Source organism: Ylistrum balloti, unplaced genomic scaffold, assembly GCF_031769215.1.
Source record: "Ylistrum balloti isolate Yb309-2 unplaced genomic scaffold, AGI_CSIRO_Ybal_v1 Utg370370, whole genome shotgun sequence".
NCBI classification, from domain to species: Eukaryota; Metazoa; Mollusca; class Bivalvia; order Pectinida; family Pectinidae; genus Ylistrum; species Ylistrum balloti.
In genome coordinates this window covers 165,127-180,465 of record NW_026782260.1, presented here as the reverse complement: position 1 = coordinate 180,465, position 15,339 = coordinate 165,127, and the positions used below count along the sequence as shown (strand labels likewise).

The 15,339-nt window shown below is 34.4% G+C and overlaps 1 protein-coding gene across 1 annotated transcript; it reads left to right on the top strand.

Moving 5' to 3' along the window:
* The first annotated feature begins 4,901 nt into the window (after nt 1-4,901).
* On the top strand, nt 4,902-6,182 carry LOC132553997 (cysteine-rich, acidic integral membrane protein-like). The gene is made up of 3 exons (XM_060218291.1): nt 4,902-5,007; nt 5,331-5,573; nt 5,869-6,182. Exons 1-3 carry the CDS (start codon nt 4,902-4,904, stop codon nt 6,180-6,182), a joined length of 663 nt encoding a protein of 220 aa, XP_060074274.1.
* The last annotated feature ends 9,157 nt before the right edge of the window (nt 6,183-15,339 follow it).

Sequence of the window (15,339 nt, the reverse complement as noted above, 5' to 3'; positions counted from 1 at the left end):
CCTGTTTTTCAAAGCAATCCTAGCATATAGGATTTTGTTATGCATATAAATGTGGTATATATATATACAAAAGAAGGCCATATATATAATGTATTAGTTTGTAAATCTACACACTCAGTAAATCAGTGGTGTCAAGCATTCATAAAGAAAATTTTGATTGTGCACAGAATGCATTTCAATGTATGTTAATTACTGTTTATCATAATGTCCGGTCAAAGGTCAAACCCAGAATGACATTTCTTTAATTTATGTGTCTATATATATTTTTATGGATGTTAATTGTCAGTTAAGTTCAGATAACCTTAAAAAATTAATCTTTATGTGTTTTTAAAATGACAAACGTACTGGAAAAATAAAACCCCAAAAGTTAGAAATAACAGATACACAATTTAAATGGTTACTACGCAATGTTGAAATCACAGCTTATAGTATTGTGAACTGAATATTCCTATGAAAATTGTAAAGGTTGGGTAGGAAATGATAAATGATGTTGTTCAGGGAATTAAATCTTTCAAAATCATCCTTATTTTTATGAGAGTTCATGACATTCAACTTAAACATACTAGTAATTAGCATGGTTTATCTCCATATGATTGTTTTGTTATCTGGTGATATACCCATGTAAGATATTTACATATTTCACATTTGTACTGTGAAATCATTAATTTTTGTGGCAAATTAATTTCCAGAGATGTTTATGTCCAGCAGCTTTTATTTTAGCTTTATCTATTCACAAAATTAAGTGTCCACAAAGTTCATGTATTATGTTTTTAGAAAAACCACAAAAATTGGGTTCCACAAAAATATAGGAGAATATAGCTTGACCTCAGGTTTAGATACTGAAAAGAAGTTCCATACTTACAGAGTGCATTGTGAGGTTACTATGGAAGCAATAGATATAGAGCTGAAATTTTGCTTTAAGTTTAACATAGAAATTTCTGTTTTTTACAATATTGTGTTGAAAAGGATCTTAAATTTGTCTCTGATGCATGATTGATGAGACTTGTTGCAAGTTTTCATTTTAGCTCTCCAGAGGCACATCAAACTAAAAATGTTTGGACTTATTTCAAAAATGATCCCCTATAAAATGGAAACTTATTTAAGATCTTATGTATTGTGTAGAACAGACAAAAAGTGGCGTTTATCTTTGTTTTGTTTGACAGATCATTTTATATAGACTTTAGTAATTATAACCCTGGAAAATACTAGGTGCAACAACAGCTGGGATAGAAAGAACTTCTCTTTAGCTCAGCGCCAGACCAGTAAGCCAGGGGTCCCAGGTTGGAATCCTAGCAGAGGCATTGAAACAAATAATGACCTCTGTTACTTTTTTAACCTGGTATATATACAGGTATGGACAAAATGTATTAATGTTTTATTGGATATCAGCTCCTCTGGTTAGTGTGTTGGAAAGGGGCAAATATGGGGTACAGGGAAGTGAGGTATATTTACACAGACTTGATAAAACAGTTATCAAAAGACTTACTGTTCTGTAATTTCTGAAATTTCAAATGTCCTTTTATGTTCATGACAAATTTTACATCAAGGCTAGTGAAAATGGAATTTGTTTAATATTTGATTTGAACAAGAAAAGTTGGTTCGAAGAAAGTTTCAAAAATCTATTCAGACTAATGTTAAATGTCTTACCTCCAGGATTCTGTAAACTAGACACCAGATATAGATAATGGAACCACACGCATGTGGGATACTTTACTTGTACAGATATTGTCTAAATTTTTAAATGTTCTCACGAGATTTGATCTCTCGGATGATAATTTCCATTGAGAGATCTGCATTACTTAAAATGATACAATATTCAAAAATTGATTTGCTTGAAAATTTTTATCAATATAATGAAAGCTATTATTCGATAAAAAGAAATTTCCTAAAAAGCGAAACCTTTGAATAATGGCTGCAATTCAAATTTTTGGATCCATAAATTTGTGTTCTTGCAGACAATTTGAATGATAGAGCTGGCACTTTGAAGCCCACAGACTATAAATATTCAACCCAGGGAGACCTGAATATTGATCTTGGACCATACTTGTGCCAAGTATTATGTAATGTTACTTGTAACTTAATGAAGGCCTGTCATACAGAATAATTTGCGTCTGACAATTTCTGGAGGTTTCTTAAATCCCACCATTTTTATCAGATGTAATTTACATATATCTTATCCTGTCTGAGATAGACTTACATTTTATGCTTTACATTAAAAATGTATAATCAAGTTTCTTTTTCCAACAATTGCCTTTACCCTTTTTTTTAAATATAGTACAGTGGAAAAACATACTGGTAAAATATTTACATGGAGCAAAAAGTGGGCCAGACTAGCTCAGATAGAATTTTGTAAAAAAGATTTGTACAGATTTGAGGTCTATAGTTTAATCCCTACCCTGGAAGGTTTATGTTTATCAGGCTGCTGTTCTGTGCTGTTTTGGCTGTGTTTTAGGGCAAGTCATCCTAATTACTGTCACTAGCAGGCAATGGACCTCTCACATGTTGTTCAGTGGGGTAGCCCCCTCAATTACTATTGGGAGACCTGTTCTTGAAGTGACTGAGATCACAGACTGTTCTGTGCTGTTATGGTTGTGTTTGAAGGCAAGTCATCCTAATTACTATCACTAGCAAGCAATGGACCTCTCACATGTTGTTCAGTGGGGTAGCTCCCTCAATTACTATTGGGAGACCTGTTCTTGAAGTGACTGAGATCACAGACTGTTCTGTGCTGTCACGGTTGTGTTCAAAGGCAAGTCATCCTAATTACTATCACTAGCAAGTAATGGACCTCTCACATGTTGTTCAGTGGGGTAGCTCCCTCAATTACTATTGGGAGACCTGTTCTTGAAGTGGCAGAGATCTCAGACTGTTCTGTGCTGTCATGGTTGTGTTCAAAGGCAAGTCATCCTAATTACTATCACTAGCAAGCAATGGACCTCTCACATGTTGTTCAGTGGGGTAGCCCCCTCAATTACTATTGGGAGACCTGTTCTTGAAGTGGCAGAGATCTCAGACTGTTCTGTGTGGTCATGGTTGTGTTCAAAGGCAAGTCATCCTAATTACTATCACTAGCAAGCAATGGACCTCTCACATGTTGTTCAGTGAGGTAGCCACCTGAGTTACTAGGAGGAGGTCTGACCTTGAAGTGACTGAGATCACAGACTGACCTTGACATCAGCATTACATAAGAGGTTGTTCACATGTAAATCAAATTTCTATCTGAATAGGGATATATATACATATATATATTGTGAAATAACCATTAAAGAAACAACGATATAGTGAAGCCATGTCATATTATGGTTAAAGTCACATGACAATATTGTATAATGTCACTGTCAACAATGAAAAGGTGTGTGGAAGTTTATTAATTGAGGTAGAAAATTTCTCTATATTTTTGTCCTGATTAAGACCAAAAATTCGGGAGAAACCGAGTGACATACCAGTACACATAATGCAACAACATACTCCATGGCCTGTTGGGACTGATTTCTTGTTTGTAGTTTGTCCCTTTACTCCAGTCTCAATACTGAGAGATATTTAAGCGAGGAACTGTCCAAACTCTTTTGAGAATCCAGGCATTGGCTTTGTTTTACTATACATACTGATTATTAACCTATTACAGCTATAAAGAACTTTTTTTTCCTTAATTTTTTTAACAAAACATGTTTTATTACAAAGATCTAATATTTTTTAATCCAATAGGGTTTGTTAACTTGTAAACAAGATTTATTCTATATGTTGACAAACTTTTAGTTTTTACTCCTCTGAGATTGATATAAATGTGCTTCACGCTTGAGAACTGAAAACTGACGGAACCTTTAGGCAGGTTTCATTATCAAGTTTTGTTTTATTGTTTTTTAAGAAGAGTTGAGGAAATTATTTGTAAGCATACAACCTTGTATAAATATACAAATGTATGTGTTTTGTCATGTCAATTAAATATCATATTTACCATTTCCTTTTGAAATAAACATAAAGAGGTTAAATAAGTGCTAATGGAACACAGTTGTTTATTTTTTTTTACTTCCATTGTTTGTTAATTCTGTAACAATTTTTTCATATATTAAGAAAGATCTAGCTACCTCTAGGCCTGTAAAACAGAGCACTGAACCGTCAATTATGTTAATGATTTACAATGAAAGAACGGTTTGTTATTGTTAGACTGGTGAAGCATAACTGTGCTAAGTGTTAACGAGTTTGTTATTGTGATCTATATCTTGATTAGATACTGGTTAGGTTAATCAGACAGACAGTGTAGATATACACTGCTGCTGCTGCTGCTGCTGCTGCTGCTGAAGAAGCCTGGCAGGAGTCCAGGGTAAGTCACAGGTCACAGGTCAAAGGTCACCTCCCACACACTGAATGAGTAGTAGGTTTGTAGTATTTCGCAATGTTTTCGTTCTGATTCTAGAGCGATGATCTGATTCGATGCCGGTAAACCACAACACCAGTTAGCCACTGAAAACAAGATTCTGCTATTTTTTAGAATGATATAGCTGTTTTATACAGTGTGTTTAATTCTCCACATTCTAAGAACATTACTTGGACTAAATGATAACATTTCCATTGACTATTAGACTGGATAAGATTTATGTTTCATACCGAAGGAGAGCTTGAGGAGTAAGCATTCACAAACCTCGAATCAATATGTAAGTATCATTTTGATGTGATTTCTTTCATAACATAAAACTTAAGTTTGAAATAAAGTTGGTTCTGAAAAGTGATGGTGGTGGTGACAATGTTACAAGTGGGGTTGTGAGACAGGCTGAAATTGTGTTAACCAGTGAGGGTATGACAGGGGGAGATGATTTTGTTATTAGTGAGGGTATGACAGGGGGAGATGATTGTATTACTGATGAGGGTATGACAGGGTGAGATATTGTGTTATTTTTGAGGGTATGACAGGGGGAGATGATTGTGATACTAGTGAGGGTATGACAGAGGGAGATGATTGTGTCACTGGTGAGGGTATGACAGAGGGAGATGAATGTGTTACTAGTAAGGGTATGATATGGTGTGGTGAATGTGTCACTTGTGACAGTGTGACATAGAGAGATATTTATATTGCTAGTGAGGATGACAGGGTGAGCTGTTGTGTTATTAGTGAGGGTATGACAGGGGGATATGTGTTATTAGTGAGGGTATGGCAGGGTGAAATGATTGTGTTACTGGTGAGGGTGTGACAAGGTGAGATGACTGTGTACTAGCGAGGGTGTGACAAGGTGAGAGGATTGTGTTCTAGCGAGGGTATGACATGGGAAGATGATTGATCTCTAGCGAGGGTATAACAGGGGGAGATGATTGAGTTACTAATGAGGGTGTGATAGAGGGAGATGATTGTGTTACTAATGAGGGTGTGATAGAGGGAGATGATTGTGTTACTAATGAGGATGTGATAGAGGGAGATGATTGTGTTACTAATGAGGGTGTGATAGAGGGAGATGATGGTGTTACTAATGAGGGTATGACAGGGGGAGATGATTGTGTTACTAATGAGGGTGTAATAGAGGGAGATGATTGTGTTACTAATGAGGGTGTGTTAGAGGGAGAAGATTGTGTTACTAATGAGGGTATAACAGGGGGAGATGATTGTGTTACTAGTGAGAGTGTGACAAGATGAGATGAATATGTTACTAGTAAGGGTATGATAAGGTGAGGTGAATGTGTCACTTGTGACAGTGTGATAGAGGGAGATATTTATATTGCTAGTGAGGGTGACATGGGGAAATGGTTGTGTTACTAGTTAGGGTGACAGGGGGTGATGGTTGTATTACTAATGAGGGTATGTTGGGAGGGGGGGTGATTGTGTTACTAATGAGGGTGTGATAGAGGGAGATGATTGTGTAACTAATGAGGATGTGATAGAGGGAGATGATTGTGTTACTAATGAGGGTGTGATAGAGGGAGATGTTTGTGTTACTAATGAGGATGTGATAGAGGGAGATGATTGTGTTACTAATGAGGGTGTGATAGAGGGAGATGTTTGTGTTACTAATGAGGGTGTGATAGAGGGAGATGAATGTGTTACTAATGAAGGTATGACAGGGGGAGATGATTGTGTTACTAATGAGGGTGTAATAGAGGGAGATGATTGTGTTACTAATGAGAGTGTAATAGAGGGAGATGATTGTGTTACTAATGAGGGTGTGAGTGAGGGAGGGAGAAGATTGTGTTACTAATGAGGGTATAACAGGGGGAGATGATTGTGTTACTAGTGAGGGTGTGACAAGGTGAGATGAATGTGTTACTAGTAAGGGTATGATAAGGTGAGGTGAATGTGTCACTTGTGACAGTGTGATAGAGGGAGATATTTATATTGCTAGTGAGGGTGACATGGGGAAATGGTTGTGTTACTAGTTAGGGTGACAGGGGGTGATGGTTATATTACTAATGAGGGTATGACAGGGGGAGATGATTGTGTTACTAATGAGGGTGTGAGTGAGGGAGGGAGAAGATTGTGTTACTAATGAGGGTGTGAGTGAGAAGATTGTGTTACTAATGAGGGTGTGAGTGAGGGAGGGAGAAGATTGTGTTACTAATGAGGGTATAACAGGGGGAGATGATTGTGTTACTAATGAGGGTGTGACAATATGAGATGAATGTGTTACTAGTAAGGGTATGATAAGGTGAGGTGAATGTGTCACTTGTGACAGTGTGATAGAGGGAGATATTTATATTGCTAGTGAGGGTGACATGGGGAAATGGTTGTGTTACTAGTGAGGGTGACAGGGGGTGATAGTTGTATTACTAATGAGGGTATGACAGGGGGAGATGATTGTGTTATTAATGAGGGTGTGACAGAGGGAGATGTTTCCTAGGCATTTGATTTGATTGAAAAATAGCACAAAAATTTTCCATCAACAGTAAAATTTATCCATTACTAGGTACATAAATTCATTGAGTACCAACAAATTAATAAAAAATAAATAAAAACTTGAAAATGAATTATTTTAGAATTTTGATTGTCTGTTAAAAACCTGTACTAAATTACTTCGATTATTTGACAAAATAATGAGCTGATGGTTTGAAATAACTGAATATTATTGATAGAAGAAATATTAAAACCATTTCATTGATGCCAAAGTTTAAAAATAAGCACTGTAAGGGAACTTGTTTGATGTTATGAACGTTTAGAGCAACATCTTTTGGAATGAAGAATTTTTGCATCTATAGTACCTGTTATATAAACAAATTGAAGACACTATAGTGCAGTCATGTATCAATGCAATGCTTTCATCACAAAAATCTCTAAAATAAGTTGACCTCTGAAATAGTTTTTTACAGTAATTTGCAGAGTTAATGAATGACACACAAAAGTTTTTATGATCTCCAAAATGAACACAACAATTATAATTCTTTGTGGAAAATAATTAAGTATCAAATCACACAAGTTCGTGAACTAAAAAAGCTTCAAGATCATTTAATGATATGGAAACCTAACCACAATGCCATATGTTTCAAGTATCTTTACCACAATACCAAATTTATCGACTATCTTTACCACAATACCAAATGTTTCAGCTATCTTTACCACAATGCCATATGTTTCAGCTATCTTTACCACAATGTGAAATGTTTCAGCTATCTTTACCACAATACCATATGTTTCAGCTCTCTTTACCACAATGCCAAATGTTTCAGCTATCTTTACCACAATACCAAATGTTTCAGCTATCTTTACCACAATGCCAAATGTTTCAGCTATCTTTACCACAATGCCAAATGTTTCAGCCATCTTTACCACAATGTCAAATGTTTCAGCTATCTTTACCACAATGTGAAATGTTTCAGCTCTCTTTACCACAATGTCAAATGTTTCAGCTCTCTTTACCACAATGTCAAATGTTTCAGCTATCTTTACCACAAAACCAAATTTATCGACTATCTTTACCACAATGCCAAATGTTTCAGCTATCTTTACCACAAAACCAAATTTATCGACTATCTTTACCACAATGCCAAATGTTTCAGCTATCTTTACCACAATGCCAAATGTTTCAGCTATCTTTACCACAATGTCAAATGTTTCAGCGATCTTTACCACAATGTCAAATTTTTCAGCTATCTTTACCACAATACCAAATTTATCGGCTATCTTTACCACAATGTGAAATATTTCAGCTATCTTTACCACAATACCAAATGTTTCAGCTCTCTTTACCACAATGCCAAATGTTTCAGCTGTCTTTACCACAATACCAAATGTTTCAGCTCTCTTTACCACAATGTCAAATTTTTCAGCTATCTTTACCACAATACCAAATTTATCAGCTATCTTTACCACAATACCATATGTTTCAGCTATCTTTACCACAATACCAATTGTTTCAGCTATCTTTACCACAATGCCATATTTTTCAGCTATCTTTACCACAATGTAAAGTGTTTTAGCTCTCTTTACCACAATGCCATATGTTTCAGCTTTCTTTACCACAATGTCAAATGTTTCAGCTATCTTTACCACAAAACCAATTGTTTCAGCTATCTTTACCACAAAACCAAATTTATCGGCTATCTTTACCACAATGTGAAATGTTTCAGCTATCTTTACCACAATGTGAAATGTTTCAGCTATCTTTACCACAATACCAAATTTATCGACTATCTTTACCACAATACCACATGTTTCAGCTATCTTTACCACAATGCCAAATGTTTCAGCTATCTTTACCACAATGTGAAATGTTTCAGCTCTCTTTACCACAATGCCATCAGTTTCAGCTGCCATCTCTAAGTTTTTTATTTTATTCCATGTCAGGAGATTTTACAAGAGACTTTACAAAAGTTTATTACCTGTCACTGTGTCTAACGTGAGCCAATCTTTGTGTTCCATGTCTGTGACATTGTAGCAGTTTCTCATTACAGCTTGTCATTATTCATGTCCACCTTGGGCTAATCTTTGTGTACCAGTCTGAATGATATTTTACAGTATGCCACTGACTTTTCAACAGTTTCTCATCACAGCTTGTCATTATTCATGTCCACCTTGGGCTAATCTTTGTGTACCAGTCTGAATGATATTTTACAGCATGCCACTGACTTTTCAACAGTTTCTCATCACAGCTTGTCATTATTCATGTCCACCTTGGGCTAATCTTTGTGTACCAGTCTGAATGATATTTTACAGCATGCCACTGACTTTTCAACAGTTTCTCATCACAGCTTGTCATTATGTCAACCTTGGGCCAATGTTTTTGTCTTGAGTCTTTTACGTCTATAACCCCCATTTAATTACTGAATTGAACTATGTGATGTACTTCCTGTTAATTAGAAATCTTGTATATCAGTCAGTTATAAAAAAAAGCAAAGGATAGTTGGAAGGGATGAATATTGATCCAAAACAAGGTGCTCCATCTTCAGCACGATTTTCTAGATCCATTAAGGCCAAACAAGTAGCATTCTTTGTTGTTGTGAACTGGTTCATTGACAATAGATCACTAGAGTGTATAAAGCTTACCTGGATAAGAAACATGGAAATCTTTAGTTAAAGCTTACTGCCTGATTCCTTTCTAGTGATGGAAGAATCAAAATACTGCATTTATTTTGTGATAAGCCCAGGGCATTAACTCAAACATGTGATTCAAAGTAGAGGGTGGGCTTGTTACAGGAATATGATATAGCATTGGCTTGTATTTCTAACAAACGGCAATAAATGTTATTCGGAAAGAGTCTCGGGTACTTCCATCGGATTTAATTTGCCTTGTTGTTAAGTTTTGGAGTTTTAAATGAAAGCATTCCACAGGGATGTGTTGTATTGTGATAAGATGATGGCAACAATCCGTACTGTATTCATTGTACAGTTTAATGACTGTCCTAATCCTTGTGTTCCAAGTTCAATAGAAAGATGTGTAGACTCTATATATATATATAAAAACCACAATACCCTTTTAGTGAATTTCTTTGCCCTGTTTTACAGCTTTTTTATGAGTAAAAGTGTGTATTTTTCCCAAAATGATTGAAAATTCAAAATGATTTTTTTCGATTTTTCTCTGAAAATCTCATCAATTTATGTGGAGGCAAAAACAGCTCTGTAAAATCAAGGGAGAAGATGTTCTGGCTTCTTCACAAAAGGTATAACTACCATAGTATCTGAATATTGTGATCATGTTAAGATATATTGCCAGTATACATATATATATATATATATATACATCTTGGTTCCATCAAGTTTTGGGGTGTAGGTTTTCTTACTTCACAATTACCTCTGTTGTTCAACTTATCAATGTCTTGGTACATTCAGAATTCTTCTTGAATGTAACCCAAATCTGATTCCCTTTATTTTTTTTAAAAGGATGTTCCTTTTAAATCACAACTGAAAATTCTTTTAAAAATATTTTAGGAAGTTGTCAGTTTTAGTGATTTTCTGGTGGTTAGGTAATATAAGATAACTGAACAGTCATTAATGTTGAATTTAATATTCATCCTTTTCTGCTTGAAAAAATTTTTTTTTTACAAGATTTCTCATTCAGATTGAGTCTTGAACACCTTGCTTATCATTTCTATATCTGTAAACGTTTTATTGACTGGGTTGATATCTTGTCCTGTTGAATAGAGATATAGTACCTCCTGGGAGACTGTGTGTAGTCTATTCATGACTATTTATGGCTTTAAGAGGCAATACAACTTCTTTGTTTGACCTGACGTCTGCTCATGGGGATCAACATAGCGTGCTTCCAGGTAATCGGGCAGATAATGAATATTTTACGGTCTATAAAGCTGGGGATGGGGAGCATGATATGGAGGAATATGTTGATGTATACGGGGCATGTAGAAAGCAAGAACGAGAAGGGGGCTGCACAATTCACCTATTCCATTAATGGCTAATTTTACTGGTGAGTGAGAGAAAGACTTAGGGATGAAGAAAGGCAAATCTGATTGCCTAAAGGCAAAGAAGAATTAAAGACGATTGGACAAGAATATTAGCTTCATGATGGAAAGAAAATAAGGATGACTTAGGGATGAAGAAAGGTCAGACTGATTGCCTAAAGGCCAAGAAGAATTAAAGATGATTGGACAAGAATATTAGCTTCATGATGAAACAAAATAAGGATGATGGTAGTTCAGATTATTGAAATATTAGGATGAATAGAAAGGATGAGAGATGAAGATAAGAATACTTGACTAAAGATGGAAAAGCAAGAATTAGGAAGGGTAGATGAGACTAATGAACTCTGGATGGAACAAAAAAATTAAGAATGACACTTCGTGAGACCATTGCTTAGGGAGGGAAAGAAAGAAACTGGGGAAAAATGATGATAAATGACGTACGGATAAAAAAGAACAAGGGTTGAGAGGGTGACACTATTGTCTAAGGATAAAGGAAATAATGAAGAATGATTGACTGGGGATAAAGAGAAAGAATGAGGAATAATGGGGATGAGATTGTCTAAGAATAGAGGAATATGGGATGAATGGTGAGGGTATTGGGTAAGGATAGAAAGAAAAATGAAGGATGAATTTTAGGAGAGACTCGGACATTGAGGATGGAAAGAAAGAATAAAGAATGACAATATGTTACAAAATGTAGTTATTGCTTTAAGACTGAGAGGAATGAAAGAAGAGATGGTTAGGATAGAAGTATTATTTTGGATAGAAAGAAAGAATTAGGGATGGGGATATGTGAGAATCTTTGCCAGAGGACAGAGAGAAGACGTAAGATAAAAGATCTAGAAAATAGTTGAAATCTTAGAGAAAGAAGGATAGAAAGAAGAATCAACAGTGATGGAGAGGATGTACAATATATACTTGTTTGTGAATTCATGTTATCAAATTGTGATAAACATTTCATTCTGAAATCAAATTCCATTTACAGTTCATATCAGCATTTCGCTCAGAAATCAAACACCATTAGTTTTGTTTGGAGTCATGAGATTTCAACATATTTCATTCTTCTCTGAAAAGTATATTGATTAAAATGCTGTCTTCTTATAGTAGGATAAAGGAATTAACTTGAAAGCGAATTGAAATTCTAAAGAGAATAAAAAAGGACTGATTTTAAATACTCCTTCATCTTGTCGTTATCTGGGGTTTCTTACATAGGTTCTTGGTGTCTGATCTTTGAAATAAAATCCATTTGAATGTCATTCATGAAGTCTTCTGATCTTCTGCTTCAATTCCTGTTTTACAAAGCCTTACAGTTCTAAAACAACTAAATTATTGCTATCATGAAATTATGAATGTTTTCAATCAGGACAACGATTCATAAAAATAAAAAATTTGATTTTGTTATTGTTAATTCACCAGATGGTTCAGGGTTTGGTGCCCAGGTGTTAGAATACACAGATGATAAAACATAGATAGGTATATAGACCAGGGCCTTCACAGGATCATAAACGCCAGCTGTTCTCTGTAGGACTGATAGTATTGGGATTTATCCCCAATTTTGACAAAATTCAGTTATCAGGAACACATGGATATGTACATGATAGGTTAAACAGGGATCTTATTTGAAGTAAAGTTTTGTATGTACTTACAACCACAGCAAGTATGATATTTCTTGTTTATCACAAATTCTGTTTCTTCTTTGATAAACTTTCCCCAGGTGCAGGGTGATATGACTTCCGGCATTATGATCCCCCTTGAAGAACTCTTTTTCGAATGGAGATAACATAATTATATTATCAGGATTCCTGATTTCAAGTGGTAATTCACAATAGATGTCATGTGGTGAACAAATTCATACAGTTAATTCTTGGCTCACATTGTTACATTTTGAACGTGAGAGTTTCCCAACATCAAGTTCATTACCTGGATAAGATGGCATTATCATCATTATTTTTTTTTATTGAATTAATTTTATCTTATTGAAATGGTATCTCCAACTATGAAAACGTTATTTTAGTATGTAACAAAAAAACATTTCTGAATTTTGTACAAAACCTGATGTTAAAAATCTTCTGGGTGGTTGCATTAAGAGTGAAAATTGAATACTGATGATGAATTCATTGTTTGGCTATACTTAGTCTTATGTAAATTTGTATTATAAATGGTGTTATTCATTTGTGTCTTTTTCGCAGTATTAGTGGTAAACACTACTGGTTAACAATAAATTAAATCCTGAAGGTTTACTGTAACCTTCAATGCCACATTTTAATTCATTCAAATAGTGGCATTGTTCAGAACATACTCCTGTACCTGACTTTTGTTCTAAAGTTATCAGATATATGACGTTGTTGAAATTTACTTAATAACAATTCTAGTGCACCTTCCTATCTAGATTTTGACACTTCTTGTGATCAATTTTGGATTTTCTTTAGTCAGTAAGGTATAGGCTCTTAGCATTAATATATGATGCAGTTTAATCCGCTGTTTGGCTCTACAGTATCTTATGCAAATTTGTATCAAACGATGCTATTTATTTACGTGCCACAGTACAGTCTTCATTCATATCTTGAAAAAACATACTTTTTTGTGAATTAATGATTAATAAAGTTGTAGTTGTGTTCTATTAGGAATTCGGTTTCATAAAAAAAACGACACACATATTCAGGTTATAGAGCCTGTGTGACACATACAGCTATCTTATTACTTATATCTGTTCACATTTCTCCAGGAAAATGGCCACAATTTTATTTAAGCCCACCCTCTTACTATACAGTTCCTAAGGAAGTAATTGTCTGCTGTGAAGCAGGAAGTTGATTGAAGATTTGGAGCGTTGCCATTGGTTACAGAAATGTCTACCATTCATATGTCGATGAGCCTTTACTGCTTTTTTTTTTGTGGATTTATTTTAATTATTTAATTGATGAGGTCAAAAAGCCTTGAATTAATTTTTTGATTTATGACATTATCATGAATGTTATGGTGTATATTTTAATTTTTGGTGCTTGTCAACAGAAACTTTATTGTGGAGAAAAAGTGGAGGAATAAATTTGGACTTGGGGGAAATACGCTTTTTTTCTTTGGAAGAAAATTAGTGAAAATCAACAGAATTATTCAATTCACTTAAATGAAAATTAGTCTAACATTCAATTTTTTTTTTTTAAGTAATTTGACTTTTCACCAAATCCTTAATTATGATGCATTCATTTTATCAAGATTTAGTAAATTATAGACTAAAATTATTTTTGTAACAGTACATAGCAGTGTGAAAAATTGCATGTATACTGCTTGGTCATAATTCAATTACATAATTACATTTACAGCATACGAAGTGTCAGGGTTTTTTTGCCACAAGGCACTTCTGTAAACCAGTAGCACCTGTTAATGCTCAAAGAGTGTGTACATGGATTTAATTACATTAATTAAGCAATTAACAATTCCATTTCTTGTGAAGAGGGCATTATGGAGTCGGGAGTCATTTGTAATATAATCAGGAGCAGATTTCATTCAGAAATTTTTCTTTTGACACTACAACTGGGGAGCAGATTTATAATATCCATTTAAGTATGACTATCACCTAGAATAAGGATGGTTGAATTTTGAAAGTGTGGTTGTCATATGATCAGATTGCTGATACTAATATACTGACCTCAATATGTGTGAAATGATGTATTACTATAGTCACACAATCAAAAAAGTTTAGGAACTGTAAAGAAACTAGATTAGTCATTGAATAATTGATAATACTGTATATCTCTATTGGCCATATGTAGTTGATGTAGGCATCAATTTCTGGTCTTGTGTGTTGTCCTTTTCCTTAATTGAAGTCTTAAATGCTTTGGACTTTTGTTTGTGACATGTCATCTGTCAAAATTGATTTTACAGGCTCTTCTAAGGTACTGTTTCTATGAATACTAAACTGAACAGAACATATACAACACTTTCAGTACTGATTCTTACTTTTTTCTGCTTCAAAATGTAGAATTTCATAGGTTTGTATTAATAATTTCAAACAGAAGTTTTTGATACAAATTAAAAGCTGTCTAAATTGCAGTAAATCTTTTAATTCATTTTTTTTTATAATTTAGACCAGTTTTAAAATTAATTTCATTCTTCTTATAGATTTTGTAATTACAAATTAAATTTCAGGTCTCTAGTATATATTTCTGTGAAAAAAGATGTTGATGTCATCTTCACACTTTTTCATCCTGTTACAAACCAGGGGTCAACATATTACCATTGACTCAAAGGAAGGAGATGGACTTAGTACAGGAAATGAAATCACATTTGTTGAATAAGCTACTAATCAAATATCAATATAACTTAGTTGGGTTATTTCCAGGCATGAGCTTATTGCCAGGTAAAAATGTTTCATTGATGATTTTTTAAAGGTGAATTAAATACATTTTGAACCACATCTTTGCTTGGTATTTTTACAGGTGCAGACTTCAGTGTTGTGAACGGACAACAGTGAATAAACAGAGTGAGATCATTGGATAATTGCAAAGGTCGTCA